The sequence below is a fragment of the Carlito syrichta genome, unplaced genomic scaffold (genome assembly GCF_000164805.1).
Source record: "Carlito syrichta isolate Samal-C Ts95f unplaced genomic scaffold, Tarsius_syrichta-2.0.1 Scaffold137424, whole genome shotgun sequence".
NCBI lineage: Eukaryota > Metazoa > Chordata > Mammalia > Primates > Tarsiidae > Carlito > Carlito syrichta.
In genome coordinates, this window is record NW_007081520.1 from 88,099 (window position 1) to 104,766 (window position 16,668).

A 16,668-nucleotide genomic window follows, 5' to 3' on the forward strand; every position below is an offset into this window, starting at 1 on the left:
GGGTCTCGAACCCGTGGGCTCAGGCAATCCACTCACCTCAGCCTTCCAAAGTGCGGGATTGCAGGCTGAGCCACCAGTCCGGCTTCCAGATGATTTTTGTTGCCATGCACATATCATAGGTTGTACTTACCCAAACCTAGATATTGTATCCTAGTACACCTAAACTATATGGTATAGCTTATTGCTGTTAGGCTACAAAACTGTGCAGAATGCTACTGTACTGAATACTGTAGGCAATTGTAACACAATAGTCAATATTTGTGTTTCCAAATATAGAAAAGGTACAGTGAGAATTTATAATCTTAGGAAAGGCCACCATAGTATATGCATTCTGTCATTATTATGTATGTAGTCATGAGCTGCATAAATGTTTTAACATGGTAGTAAAACTTAATACTTTGGTGATTTCCAGATGGCTAAAATTTAGAACAAATTACATTTGTGTGTATCTGACACTTTTGGTTATAGTTTGCATGTTGTCTAGATTTTTTAAAAATTACAACTTAACAGGAATATATTGGCTTACATTACCAAGAACCCAGGATTAGAATTTGACTTTAGTTATTTTGGGATATAAGTGTACTAACATGATGTAAAAGCTTTTTTTTTTTTTTTTTTTTTTTTTTTTTTTTTTGCTATCTACTCTACTGCTGCTGCTATTTTCTTTATATTTTGGCTTCATTTACTGTTACTGCAGACAGGTTTTATTCATATGCCAGGAAGAATGGTCATGACAATTCCAGGTCTACATGCTTATAACTTTGAACCTGAGCATGAGAGAACCTTTCCAGGTAATTCCAGACAATTCTGACTGGGTCAGATTTTGTGTGGCTCTCTTTGTGTGGCTAGGAGGCAGCTAACAGAGAACTCCATCAAGACTATAGTAGCATTCAGAAATATTTTTCCAAAGAACCCCCCCAAAAAAGAATATAGGACACATTAGACACAAAAAGTATTGTTTCCACAGTCTGATGCAGTTTTTAAAAAACAGTTAATGTGTATTAGAAACATGAAAATAAAACTATTGTAGAACCCCAAAATAGAAGCAGAAAACAGAGTATAGAGAAGATGTCATGATGAATAATATTTTAGCAATGTGGAAAGTCATAATGTCTATTGAGATATTTTTATTCCATTAAATATACGGCATAATTGAAGGCCTCATAAGTAATGAGCTACAGTGAAAAACCAAGGCTTTAGAATGCATTTGTCCTTCCTATGGATAAAATAAAGCCCTTTGTAGAAGGACTTATGTTTTGAGTTCATCAGTATTTAAAAAAAAATATTACCTATTCCTTAGTGGACAATATTCTGAAAGGAAACCTTTTTAATTCAAACAATATAAAATGTTATGGAAAAAGAAATATGGAGAAACAGAAGGATCAGCATAATTGAGTGTGTATGGAAAATTGATTACCACTATTGACTTTCATTGTAATATCTTGTATTTTTAGCAGCCCCCCTCCAAAAAATTTGACTGGTTTATTACATTTCTAAAACAAACCATAATAAGTACAAAATTATTCATTTTCCACCATTGGATGCTACATTGTAGAGACTATAAAACCCATATTCAAATAAGAATTTCAATAGTCGTGTCAGTAAAACAAGCACTGAACTGCAGTCAAGGCTCTGCCAACAACTTTTTGACCTTGGCAAGACTGGTGACTTCCTTATTCTGTTTCTTCATTTCTGAAATGAGGGTGTTGGTCTTAATGATCACTGAAATCTCTTCTAGCTACAGTAGCAGGCTGTGAGTTTCTGAATTACCTGCTGCACGATTCTGTTTTTCTGTATTGGCATTCATAGTAGTTGTGCTTTGAAGGATATGTGAGAGGAAGTTGGTTTTGAATAATCCCTGTTACTGTTTTAGGCAGCCTTGGAAAGCAGATAAAAGAGATACCTCTTATTTGTGCATATAGAACAATGAGACTTTCATTAATGTATGTTAAGTACCAGTTTTAAGGAATGCCTGTGAAAAAATATCAAAGACTTTAGTAGATAAAAATAGTGTTGAGAGAGAATATTGCACCTAGTGTGATGATATCTGTATGCGTGTTTCTGGCAGATTTCAAATGTGGGGCTTTTTCTTCCTTATGCATCTAACAGTTCTAATGACATTTCCAAAAGCTTCCACTGCCACACACACACACACGCTCTCATTATATTATCTAGCAAAGTGGTTGTTGGAATTAACATTTTTCCTGGAAGGAATATATCTGATTTAATGACCAAATCATTTTAAGGCAGCACAACAGAATTTCACAGGAACTAAATCTATTTTTTTCACACCGATCATGCATGTTTTACTCGAGCATTGAGTCATTAGCATGTTTATAATGGATCTAATTTAGCACAACATTTTCTGAATTTTATCCTTGAGTCATTTACAAATTGTTCATATTGAGTAAACAAAGGAAACAGATTGCATTTTATACTTAGTAATTTATCTGAAAGAAGAGGGGAGGGTTAATTGTTTTAAAGTTTTGGTCTGTTTGGGGAAGTGAGGCTGCTTTTTCATTGCTAGGCATAAATGCCATTTCTCATCTTTTTGGAGATGGGGGGTTGGCTATGGAGGAGTAAAATGAAAAATTAGGACCAGGACAAGATTGGCCACTCCCAGAGGGGAGTGTGGAGCAAAAGGGGAGCTGGCACGAGATTATCCAAAACAGTTGGTGCATTCCTTAATGATCAAGTGCTTGAGAAGTCCAGTTCTTCTGGCAGAGCATCTGTGTTGATGTTTATATCATTGCCCTGCTGTATGGGAAAGGCATGCTTTCTCTTGCTGCTTGGCTAAAAATAGGGTGGAATATAGCATTGTATGAGATATTTTAAGATAGCAAAAACATTTAAGAGGTTAAAGGTTTGACTTTTGGACCAGAAAAGATCAGTGGTATAACTCATGGTGTTACTTGCAGGCTGAATTTTATCTAGAGTCTGTTAGTGATTTGTACTTTTGGTCATGGAAGTTATTCTAGGTTTATTTGGTGCAGTCTGAAAAACCTACTTGGTGTCTTTTCTGTCAGCCTCCCACCGTGAAGAGCAGGCCTGAAAACAGCCTCTATTTATACCCACTTGTTCTTATTTGGAAAATCAGTTGTTTCATTGGAGAGAGAGAGAGAGAGAGAGAGAGAGAGAGAGAGAGAGAGAGAGAGAGAGAGAGAATGGGGGGAGAGAGAGAGAGAGAGAGAAGAAGAACATGAGCAGTCGTCAGGGTGTGCTTTGTGTGTTATAGTGACTTCAAAATAAAACTGGCACATTTTAGTGTCTAATTATTTTTAGTGAGCTTGGAGGGTTTTAATTAAAATTTAAGAGTGCTCTTCAAGCTCTCCAAGCTCCAATTTTATCCCACTGTATTGTGGAGCTCTTGCCACTGAGGAAAAATGTACTGTAACTGGCATGTGCATCTCCATGTTTCCTAATGAAAAGTGTGGAATGGATAATCAGTAAGGATATAAATATATATTGCCGGATTTGGTTGTAAACCAAGGTCATGTGTACTTTTGATAAGTTATCATTGTTCTTGGATAAATAGAAAATGTGTTGCATTTGAAATTTGTGATTCCTATGGTACAAATAAAAATAAATTCTTTATTATGTTTTAAGAGTTAATAAAGCAATAGGAAATCTGCATACAGAGGCAGCAGTCATTTTTTTCACACTAAAATATTTTGAAGAAATTTTTATGTTTCTAATGTTTTTGAAGATATTATATGTTTCTAATTTTGAAGATATTTTATGTTTCTAATGTTTTGGAATTTCTAAGTTTAAATATCACTTTGTGGTAAAGGGAAAAATAAATGTTTGCTTACAGGTAAAATGTTTTAAAGTACAGTAAAGCTATTTCCCCCTATCCTTGGCTCTTCCCCATGCTTTAATTTTAATGATGATTTACTTACTTTCTTTGGTCCACTTGAAATGCCTTTATTTTGTGTGAATAGGAGTTTAAACTGCTGCAGTTTTGTCTAACTAGGAGTACTTTAAAATTATTCCTAAAATATCAGCACATAGATCAGGAAATAAATACCTCACATATTGCATTTCTATTACATCATAAAATCATTTATTAGTAGGCAAAAAAAACATTACTAAGCCATGACAAAGCATTCTTAACTTACATGACTTGAAACCTAGGTACTTGGGAAGCAGAAACATTGCCTTGTACTTTATTATGCAGAACATATAAAAAATAAAATACTTCTGAATTGTATCTTGCTTTTTTCCACAGAAGTGTTTTGAGAGAAAAAATTAAATTTATACAGGAAGAGTAAACCCCAGAAACTATGCAAGTGATAATTTGTAACATATCAAAACCTTTATATCCTTGCTTAAAATATAGATTATATTGAAATCCAGTTTTTGATTTTGTATAGTCCTGTTTTAATAACCATTGTTTATAAAAATTAGACATGATAAAACTCTGTATTTAACTGAATAAGTTTTGGTTAATGGAAATAAGATCTTTGCAAGTAAAAAGAATTAATTTTGACATTTTTTACTTTAGCATTATGACTTACATTCACTTAAATAATACATATTATGATGACATTTTTCATACTGTAACATTATAATTTTTTAAATCTCAGTTCCCAAAAGGCATGTAGTTTCTTTCCTGTTTTTCAGCTGAAGACAACTCAAAGACACTAAACTCAGATAATAAAATTTACTGCATATTGTTTCATAGTTTTGAGGATGATGGAATCACTGTAACTAATTTGTTGTTTTCAAATTAATTGTGCAAAACATATTAAGTATATAAAATAATACAAGAGTATCTTGAGGATGTTGAGTTCTTTTTTCCATTTGGAATTCTACGTGACTACTGTGTTAAAGTCACTCTGTGCGGTCGTCTTCTTTTGATGTACATCATGCCTTTTTGGTTTTTGCATTTGTGCTAGATCAGAACAGGACAAAGTCTGATCTGATAAATTGCTTTTGTAAATCTTGTGTCCTATTAATGTAGTTGAAATGTGGCACAAGAGGGATGAATTCTTACTTTTAATTTGCGTTCGTACCTGGATATTATTTTGTGTGAGAAATTTGAACATATAAACTCTCATATGTACTTTTGTATGTATTGTATGCTTCATCATTTGAAATCAGAAACTTTTTGGTGGTGACTTGTTAACAACCTGCTTGTGGCCTTTCCCACCCCATCTTATTTGCTTTACATTTTAACTTGGAGAGTACTTAGCACCAATTGTGGTATGCCTTTAGAGGTTTGACAGTCAGATTAAGGGGGAGTTTCTCAAGAGACTTTAATACAGCTTTGAGCTTTCCTGGAATCTCCTTGCATTGAGGTTAAATATTGATAAGGTTATACGTAGTGCCTATAGATAAAGGCAACAGCAACTGTTATTAAATATTTTCATGGCTGTAAATGTAGACATGCAAAGGCTGCTTTATTTATTCCCTCAGTTTCTTCTACTGAAATGGGGACGCATATAGCTAGATTAACCCAGCATTACAGTAAGGATTAATTTTCTAATAGGAATGTGAAATGCTTTGAAGTTATTAACTATTTTATTAATGAGCAACTTTTATGTAAAACTATGTCCACGTGGTTTGATTTATGTTTGAAGTGTGTGTTTCTGTTGTGCATATAGTTCTATTTTTCTTCCATGAAGTTTCAGCATTCTTTTCTTGGAGTACTAAAAGATTTCAGGTCTATTTATAGAAATAAGAGACATATTTTAGCCTGTTTTTACATCTAGTATGTCTCTAATCCTAGTATATGGACTTGGTCTGAATTTGTGATCATTACAAATAAGTTGAGCTTTTGTTTTTGACTACTATAATATATGCTCTCAATTCAAATTTTGGCTAAACAAGTTTTACTTTTGCATTTGTATCAGTAATTATCAATTTAGTGCAATGATTTAACATGTATGAAAGTGTAAAAAATTAGCAAAATTGGGTAGGATATTATGTTCAAGACTTTTTGATTATTTTTATCCAAACTAACATTATTTCAGTCTCTCTCAGAAACTGAAGCCTGATTTGAGAAAAAGTAATCTCTGATAGGCATGGCTTTGAAGAGTGGCTTCTTAACTTAGTATTTTATTTTTATGACTTTAACATAAAAAAAGTAGGTGTATAATAAAATATATATCTTATTTCTCAATGTGAAATAAAACATAAGAGGAGACCATTTTGGCAATTAAATACAACTGGAACATATGCATATAGACCCCATTGGACAGTCACTCAGAATCCAATTTTGCAGCACAGTAGTAGATCACTTGTTGAAGCCCAGGAAAATGGTAAGAAAGGGGTGGCACAAAGGAAAGAAAGGAAGAAGGAAGAAGTAAGGGGAGGGAGCTTCACTTAATAAAATCAAGCTGACTTCCATTTAGAAAGAACTGTAGTTAGCTTCTGTGAAAGCTAGTTAGTACGGTTGTTCTTCATCCGTCATTTCTTGACACACTGATCTGGATTTCATCCATTCCTTGATTGATTGATCGTGTCATGGACAAATGTTAATTGTTTTTCACCAATACTTTCTAGCCATGCAGTGGTCTTCGCATTTCTTAACCAGAGCTCACTGTCTTTTTCAGAAGCTTATCTAGCTTCTAAAACCCTTTAGATCCATCTTGACCTTACTGTCATTCTGAAAAATTCAAGGAGGATTTAGAAGCTGGAGAAGAAAAAAAAAAAAAATGAAAGGCAAAATGCTAAAGAGCTAGGAGCTGATATGGGAGAGAAAAGGCATTTGGAATTGGACTAACCATTTAAAATATAATTTTAAAAGAAAGTTATCAGAATTTTGACACAGAATTTTGGGAGTATGCTTTGCACCAAGGATTTAGTATTTAAATCTGCATTCTCTTTTGGAAACATGACCTATTTGTTAAGATTTCAGGCTTAAAAGGTACAAGTATGCAAATCCATATTCATAGAAATTTAAAAAAAAAACTCACTGAAAAAATTTGGTGAGTATGAGGACATTCTAAAATTTGAATTTCTGTAAACTTTATGAATCTTTATAAAATAAATGTCATCACTCCCTCTAATCTAGTACATTATTTAGAAATGCAGTAGGGGAAATAATAAATGGGTATTTTCTTTAATAAAAATTTGCATCAATTTTTATATACAAGAAAAGTCTTAGTAGTTTTCATTACAAACAGAGAACATCTTAACTTCATTTTCTTCTTGTTTTGCTCTAATTGGGTATTTTACAAAAGTTGGATTCTTTTTAAGGACTAAGTGGTTTCAGATTGATTGACCTCTTCTCCCTTGACTATGTCATTGTTCCTTGCATAGTACATACATTTTGCTTTGGCTTAAAAAAACACTTAGGTTAAAAAGTTATATCTAAAGTTAAAGTTATAGGAAAGAGCCTCCTTTTTTGTCCTGTCAGTCTAGGAACTGACAAATGTGATTTAATAGAATTATAAAACTAAAACAAGATTATTTATCATTTTTTCCTGATGATAGTTTAAATAATGTTATGGTAGAAATAAATTTAGTTGTAGTATTTTATTATAGAATAATATAATTGTCTATATCCAGCGTTAAAATGACAGTAACAAAAATATTTCTGTGCATTTTTAAAACAGAATTTCTCCATAAACTGGCCCTCTGAATTCATAATATATGTATATATTTAATACTTACTTTTGTATTTTAATAGATTCCTCTTGCATGGAAAAACTACTTTCAAAAGATTGGAAGGAAAAAATGGAAAGACTAAACACCAGTGAACTTCTTGGAGAAATTAAAGGTACAACATAAAATATATCAAGCATATCAATGCAGAGATGTCAATTCGTGTAACAACATATTTGCTAATCTTCTGTGACATAGACTAAATTTTTACCTCTAATAATTATATATGAGAGGGTAGTGTGTTCCTGAATTTTTATTCTTTGTAATGCTTACAAAATGAAATTTTTGCCCACTCCTTGTATTAGTCTTCAGACATATAATTTATAGGATGCCTCTTTAACTTAACAAAAAGTGGAGGAAAGAAAAAACAGTTACATCAAAGATGAAGAACAAAATAAGCTAAAGACAATCTTAGTGTTTCCTCTAAAATCATAATATTAGCTTAATTAATTCAAATTAATTTGAATTTCTTCTAATCAAAAGGGGCCACCTGTAGTATCCTTCAAAATGTGTATGCAGTGTGCTGTACACATTTGTGGTAGATTCTGAAGTCTGTTTACCTTGGTTCAAATCCTGGCTTTGTCACTTATTAGATGAGTGACTTTGGGCAAGCCACTGTACTGCTCTAACGTGGGGATAATAATAGTAATTACTTAACAGGCTCATTAAGAGAGTTAGTACATGTAAAACTCTTAGAACAGTACCTGGCACTTAAGAAAGTACTCATGAATGTAAATTGTGGTGGTGGTTGTTATTAATATGCCCACAGGATCTTACGTTGATTAATCTCAAATAAATTTCATGGGATTTAGCATTTCACAATCTTTGACTCAGATGAGAATGAGCATCTTTATTTTTTAATATACGTGTTATCATTTTAAATATATTAAGAGGTAGACAATCCCAATCCATTCCACTGTTAAATTACCCTATCAGTTAAGAGTTGTACTTCTTGCCTAACCAAACTCTTATTGATTCATTTATGAAGATGATGTACTATATTACTAGTTTTTTGGCATCATGAATGAAATTCATGATAATTCATTAATTTTATCCCTTACAGACAATCATTACTGTGATTTGCACTAACAATTTGGGAGTTTAATTATATTAGTTTTCTGAATTTATCAAATTTTAGGTGAATCTTCCTATTGGTTGAGGATAATATGTCTCAGTTAAGATGAAAATTTGACAATAATTATCTAATGGAAATGTTATTCTGAATTTACTACAGAAAATGTCCTAGTGTTCAGGCATGCTGTGTTCAACTCAAATTCATCTTTTTTCCAATGAGTAATTAATAACTCATTCCATTAACTAATGTAGCATCAAAATAAAGTGGAAATTGAATTGTGTGTGTGTGTGTGTGTGTGTGTGTGTGTGTGTGTGTGTGTGTGTTTCGGGTTTCTGTTTTGTACTCATAAAGGACATTTGCTGGTTTGAAAAAAAAGAAAGGAAACAACTTATAAGTGATGGGTAGAAAGAAAGTCATTAGTGACATATTCTGTATCCAGCTGCAGTAACATGGTGTTTGCTACTTTGCACGTCATTCTGTGTTTTCTTCCCTTTCCAAAGTCATTTGCTTTTATAACAGAGCAGAAATGGTTTATACAAAGGCAAGTTTCTGCCAGCATGAGAGATAGGGGGACTTGCTTTCTCTTAGTAATGCTAACATTTTATTATGTTATAATTCAATACTGAGTTTTTTTACTTTAGAGCATGTTCCCTCCACTCCACTTTCCATCTTTCTTTATATTTAATTCTAATGATAAATGTAAAATCTAGAAAATGAATATTATATTATATTATATATTATACCTAATGAATATTATATTAGACACATTACGGTTAATGGAGATTTTATTAGATATTCAAAATGCATAGATCTCCAAAGTGAATCACATACAAAATTAGGCTTTTCAAATTTTTAAACTTTTTTTTTGGAGTCTTTAAATGATATGTGAACCTTCATTTGTGTGCTATTGGGGATAAAAGATACAATTTTTACTAAATTTATTTTGATTTGTTCTATATTATTGTCTCTTCTTATATCTTAACATCTTGTCACCGTACATATTATACAGAAAATATACCAATAATATGTTAATCTAAAAATGAAAAAAATTAGTTAAAGTAGTATTTGTTTAGTTTGATTCAACCACTGCCAAAACTCAACATACATTTTTATTCTAGTGGAGACCAGGCCAGTTATTATCCACCTAAATTAGTGATCATTATCCTGAAATTTTAAAGTGATCTAAATTGTATCTTTGAGGAATACATACTATTATGGGTTGTTAGTATTTAACATTATGCCTCAAGAATTGTGTATTTTTAATAGCTCTTTTATTTTTCTGATTACAAAATTCATACATATTTATTTATAAGCAACATTTTAAAAAAGAAATAATCTTTTGATTCTACCTACATCTTATTGAATATCTTTTCAATTTTGACTTATGCATATATATGTTACATTTTTTACCCATAAAATTAGAATAATCTCTTTACTATTTTTTGTAATCTACTTTCCCCACTTAATGATATATTATGGATTTGCCTGTGATTAGGTAATCTAAAATATTATTTCTGTTGGCAGAAAATGTTGCATAAAGTTGAGGTTTTTATAATTTAATTAAGCCTTTTATTCAACATTTAAGTAGTTTTTATTGTTTCCCAATATAAAGAAAACCTTGAACAAGGATAATCTTTTATTAAGACTCGTCAGTTTATTAGTGATTATTTTTCTCAGATGTGTTCTTAAAAGTGATATTCCTTAGTCAAAGAACTTTTTCTTTTTAAAAGTCTTTTGGTTCATATTGCCAAGTGCCCTTCAGGAAGATAATGTTTTGTGCTCTCACCAGCAATATCTACAAGAGCTTATTTCCTTGCCCTCAATAGCAAGTATTATTATTAGTTTTTCTTTTTGAGGTGGAGTCTCACTAAGTCGCCCATGCTGGAGTGGCAGTGACACACTCACGGCCACCCCAGCGTCAACCTGCTGGGCTCTGGTGATCCTTCTGCTTCAGCCTTCCAAGTGGCTGGAGCTGCAGGCGTGCACCACCACATCGGCTAATTTTTGATTGATTGTAGAGACGAGGTCTCACCAAGTTGCCCGGGCTGGTCTCGAACCTGCAGGCTCAGGCAATCCACTTGCCTTGGCCTCAAAAAGTGCTGGGACTACAGGCTGAGCCACTAAGCCCGACCAGCAAGTATTATTACCTTAATATATATATATATATATTTTTTTACCAATTTTTTAGGAGGAAGACAGCATATCATTTTAAACAATTGTTTTTTAAAAATTATTCATGAAAATGAAGATTTCTACATAAATTTATTTGCTGTTAAATATCTCTTCCTTTGTGAACTGTATATTTATGTTGATTGCCCATTTTTCCTTTCAAGGACTTGTCTAGTTCTTATTGTTTCGTAAGAACTCTTAATTTTTTTTTATAATACATACTGGAAGAAAATTATACATACTGGAAGAAACCTTTTGAAATACATTTTAATAGTATTAGCCTTTGTTATACCGTTGTATTTTGTCATTCATTTTATTTTATGGTTTTGTTGTCAATCTTTCCATCCCTTTGTTAATGCTTTTTCTGTTGAAAGGTTGTTTAGAAAGGCTTCCCCACCTTGAGATTAATATTCTGCTGTATTTTCTTTCAATTAGTTGACTATATTTCTAAACATTTAACTCTTCAGTTACTCTTAAATATATTTTGAAGTATATCGTCATCTAGAAATGTAACTTATTTGTCTCAAGCAGTTAACCAAATATCTGTACAGTTTATTAAATACATCTTTTCCACTCTGACTTGAAATAGCATCATTGAATATACTGATTACATATTTGGAATCATTTCTCAGGTTTTGGTTCTATTTCATCAATCCGTCAATCACACTTTTGTTGGTATTATGGTATATTAATCACTGTAACTTTATAGTAGCTTATAGTAGTTTTCGAAAGTAAATATTGTAAGACCATGTTCATAATTTTTCTTTAAGGTGTTTTTATACTTACCTTAAGTTTATTATTGATTTATTTTACCAATTTGTTAATTAAAATTCCAAAGTGATTTTTAAAAGACTATATTACATTTATATAAAACTAAAGGGTGAACTGACATCTTTATAGTGTTGAATATCTCCATTTAAAATCATATTTTCAACTATTTTATGTCTCTCAATGTTTTGTTTTAAAAATACAGATTATGTACGTTTCCTTTGATTTTTTAAATAATATTTAATGTTTTTGTTAACTCTTGTGAATGAGATTTTTTTATTCTATTTTCTTCTTGTTATTATATTTAGGGATGCTAGTGAATTTTGCTTCTTTATTTTGCTGGTTCATTTTGTAACTTCACTCTCAGACTTATTAGGTCTAGTCACGTTCAGCTGATATGTTTTCTCCTGTTTGGTAGTTTTATGTCTTTTTGCCACCCCCCCCAACACATTGCCAAAAATGCCAAGAATAATATTATGTAATTGAGGGAACAGTAGATATTTGACTGAGGTTTAGTTTTTGTTTGTTTGTTTGTTTGTTTGTTTGTTTTGATTCGGAGTCTCTCTCTGTCGCCCAGACTGCAGTGCAGTGGCAAGATCACAGCTCACTGCAGCCTCAACTTTCTGGCCTCTGGCAATCCTTCCACCTAAGTCTCCAGAGTAGCTGGAACTACAGGCCCACACTACCACGTCAGCTAACCTTTTTTGTATTTTTCATAGAGATAAGGTCTTGCTATGTTGCTCGGGCTTCTCTCCAGCTCCTGGGCTCAAGTGATCCTCCCATGTCCTGGGTGTAGTTTTCAATTTGCGAAATTTAAAAATATATTTCAGTATGTGTATTCTGTTGACTATTTATATAAGACAGTCTTTATCACTTAAAAATATTCTAGTCTATTAGAATTTCTATAAGAAATTTCATTTTATTTTATAGCATATCTTATTTTTTTCAGGTTTAATGATGAAATAAACCTTGATTAGTTATGGTATAGTCTTGTTTAAATGTATTGCATAATTTTATTTGCGCATATTATAGAAATTAGTTTGTGGTTTTCTTTACTTATATTCTTTTTGTTAATCTTTTAGTACTAGGGTTCACTAGGAAAACTTTTCCTCCTTTCTAGGTTATGTAACACATTGAATAGATAACATGTGAGTTACTTATTCCATGAAATTCTGAAAAATGTACTCATAAAGCATCTATGCCTAGACTTTCCTTTGGCGATAATTGTTTCTTACACTTTGTAATTCTCTTTAAGTCAGTTGTGCCATAAAATATTTTTCCTAAATATTTTTTGGGAAAAAATTCTAGAAAATTGTGTAACTCATGATTTTAAGATATGTTAGTATTGATTCAATATACAGTGTTTCTCATTTTAAAGTATTCTATTTGCTGTTACATGTTTCTTTTTAATTTTGAATATTTGTTTTCTTTTTGTCCTTCAACTTTGCTTGCTAGTGGTTTTTTTCTGCATTGCCCCACCTCTCCCAAGGATCCAGTTTTTGGATTTATTCATCAATTCTATTGCTTTTCAGTATGCCAATTAGTTAATCTTACTTTAACCCTTAATATCTCTTGTTTTCCTTATACTTTTTCTTTTGTTTATTTGTTTTTTGTTACCTTCTAACTTGAACACTTTATTTAACATTTTAGAATTTAATAATAATGGTTCTTTTGGCCATACATATATTTCTAAAAATAGCTTTTTGCATCCCATAAGTTTGTGCTTTGAGAATTCGCATAGTCATTATTTTCTACATATTCAAATTTTATATTGTTTTTAACTGATCTGTGTTTAGACATCGTTCTTACCTTTACATCTTTTAGAGTGTAATGAGGCTGGAGATGGGAGATCACAGCCTTTATCATTACCATGGGAGAATTCTATGTGATAGGTAGGTGCTAGAAGGAGAGGAAACTGTGGGCAGCAGGATGGATAAGAGCAGTATTGAAAAATGTTTCTTTAACCTGGGAAGCTTATTATCTTTACATAATGGAGAAACAATAAATTAATAATTTCCTCTTTAGATTTTACTCAAAAAATAGTACTTTCTCATAAGATTCTTATGTCTAACTGAGGTAAAGCCATGTTTCTAAAACCCTTTGATAAGAGTAGAAATAGGGCTAAGTTTGAGAAACATTGACTCATAGGATTTTCAATGAGTCTACACTTGAGTCTTGTCTACTATTCTTTTATCGTTGTAAGTATTTAAGGTGTATCAATGAAGTTTTGATATACATATAGAGTGAAATGATTACTACAGTCAAGCAAATTAATATACTTATCACCTCACATAGTTACTCTTTTCTGTGTGTGTGGTAAGAGCACTTAAAATCTACTCTCTTAGCAAGCTTCCAGTATGCAAATACAATATTAACTTTAGCCCTTGTGTTCCACAGTAGATCTATAGGCATATTCATCCTACATAATAACAACTTTGTACCCCATTGCCTACATTCCCCTATTGTCCACTCTCCCCATCCTTATTAACCTTCATTCTGAATATTCTTAAATAGAATATCTCATTCCTAACCACTCACATTTTTTCCATATGTAACCTCTTTTCTAGTAACACTATTCATTGAGGATAGAATGCTATAGTTGGCATGAACTTAATTGCAGTCAGCTCAAAGCTCAGTTCAAACCAGGTTAACATTACTACAAGTATTTCAAAATAATTTATTATTAAGAATCTAAATGAAATTGAGCATGAAATATTTAGACCTTTGCTTTGGTCTGGTTATCTGAAGTACTGTGTTCCAGTCGGGGTACCTATTTATAAGGGATATATTATCACATTAAAATTTATCAAGAAGACTAGAATAGTAAAGATGCTTGAACATTTAATATGAATAGTAATTGAAAACCTAGAGAGGTTTGGCCTAGTACATGTTATTTGGTTTGAGGTTGTTAGGATAGGTGAGGATAATAAGTAATAGGGAACAAAATAACTTAAGAAGAACATATGGCCATGACATTGATATTAGACTACATTAATAGCAAGTGCTTAAAATATAAGTAGGTGTTTAATAAATATTTTCTGAATGTATAGATGGATGAAAGGATGAATTAATACAGTAAAATAAAATAAATGGAAATTTGGCTCTGGAAAATTTTAAACAGAGACTTACTCTATTCTTACTCTAGTAGGATGTTATCTCATGATGTGATAAAGTTCCTTTCAAATTACTACTACAGTTTATTATATTTCTTTCTTTCTTTCTTTCTCTCTTTCTTTCTTTCTTTTTTTGAGATGGAGTCTTACTCTGTTGCCTAGGGTGGTGTGCTGTGGCATGCTCACACCTACTGCAACCTCAACTTGCTGGATTCAGGCAATCCTTCTGCCTCAGCTTTCCAAGTTGCTGGGACTACAGGCATGTGCCACCAGGCCCAACTAATTTTGTGATTTATTATAGAGACGACACCATGTTGGCCAGGCTGGTCTTGAATCCCTGGGCTCAGACAGTTCTCTGACCTCTGTCTCCCAAACTGTTGTGATTACAGGCGTGTCCTGCCACGCTTGGACTATAATTAGAAGACTAATTTTTAAAGTATTGTCTGTTTCCTGTCAATAAATAATCTGGTGAGTAACTTTTATAAGATGTTTTATTGTTTACAGGGTAAACAAAGTATGAAAACATCCACATTATTTTATATGATTCCTATAACAACCCAGTGAGGAAAACATTATTATATTGATTCCACAAATGAATGAAATGAGACTGAGAGACTTAAGTAGCTTGTTCAGGGTCACACAGAAAGTTGTGGAGGTAGGTTTTGAATCCTGGTCTCTGAATCCTCTATTTAATACAATACAAAGTAGTTCTCAAATTCTTCAAAACCTTAGAATTCTGCAGTGGGAGCAAGGGGAAGAAAGATTCTGGACCAGCCCTCTCTCCTCCACCACACAAATGGCTAAGACAACTCCACTTTTACTCTTCTCTATGTGAATGAGGTAGTATGGCAAAGCAGGAAGATGTAGCTAATGCAGTTACTCCCTGCAGGAGTATTTATCTTGATCTATACCTGAATGAGAGGGTTGGAGAAATGTGATAGAAAGGTACAAGGTAAGACAGAAGGACTGGTAGGATCTATGACTCATCTGAATCTATGTTTTTTGCATTGTACCAAAGGAGCTTGGAAGCCAGGATGGGTATTTATGAGACATTACCAAATGCAGTGGTGACATACTAAATGATGTCTAGAGCATGAGGATCCATCCTCTGTCGTCAAGGATGGGTCTGACATTCATGGTTTATACACGAGAAGCTTAGCCAGCCTGCCTGTTGTGCACATACGCCCCTCTGTGTTGTGACTGGCATCTCCTCCTTGGTGTGAAGGCGCCTCCCCGGGCAGTGTGCCAGGGAAACAGCAATGTTAGTTGTTTGACTTAGCACAAACTGTTAGTGCTCATATTTGTCAAACACACAGATGATGAAAGAGAAAAAAAATAATTATGTGATAGGAACCAAATAAGGAAAATAGTGTTTTCTTCTCTTGGTCATTTATGATTAATTATTTCAATGTTTACATTTAGGAACTAAGGTAGATATGCTTTTAGTAGGTATATTCTTCTGCAGTTTAGAAAGATGACAGTTTATGATAGGGAAAAAAAGTAACTAAACAAATACTTTTAAATGCAAAATTCTACAAATGACTCCCAATATTTTTTGAAAACCAATTACTTATTATAGTTATTCAGCTAATGTGTCTGAGGGGTTTGGTTCTAGAGCCTAAATACTATTAAGTTGACTGTTGAATACCAGAATCATTGCTCGTTGTTACTTTATATTGGAGTTGTTACTAAAAGAAGTAAAATTAGGAACTGTATTGTATCAAATAGAACAAGCATATTATGGTTGGGCTTGGTACAAATACTGAATTAAAAATGCAAATTTATTATAACACTGCTACTAAGTGCCACTGAGGGCCTGGTTTCATTTTTAGTTTTGATTGCAAACATAAATCTTTTGAGAGCAAAGGAGCACAAAAGTATGTTTTTTTTCACTGCATGATAGATCTTTGAAGATCAAATAGTGTAGGTTAT

The 16,668-nt window shown here is 32.5% G+C and overlaps 1 protein-coding gene across 1 annotated transcript in view; it reads left to right on the top strand.

Moving 5' to 3' along the window:
- LOC103251230 (transcription factor SOX-6) overlaps nt 1–16,668 on the top strand; it is a gene marked incomplete at both ends in the record, with an annotated part of 307,315 nt that overhangs the window by 85,055 nt on the left and 205,592 nt on the right. Inside the window, one exon of the mRNA XM_008049817.2 lies at nt 7,637–7,726. Within this exon, the coding sequence (XP_008048008.2) occupies nt 7,637–7,726 (90 nt within the window). The remainder of the gene's footprint in view (nt 1–7,636; nt 7,727–16,668) is intronic.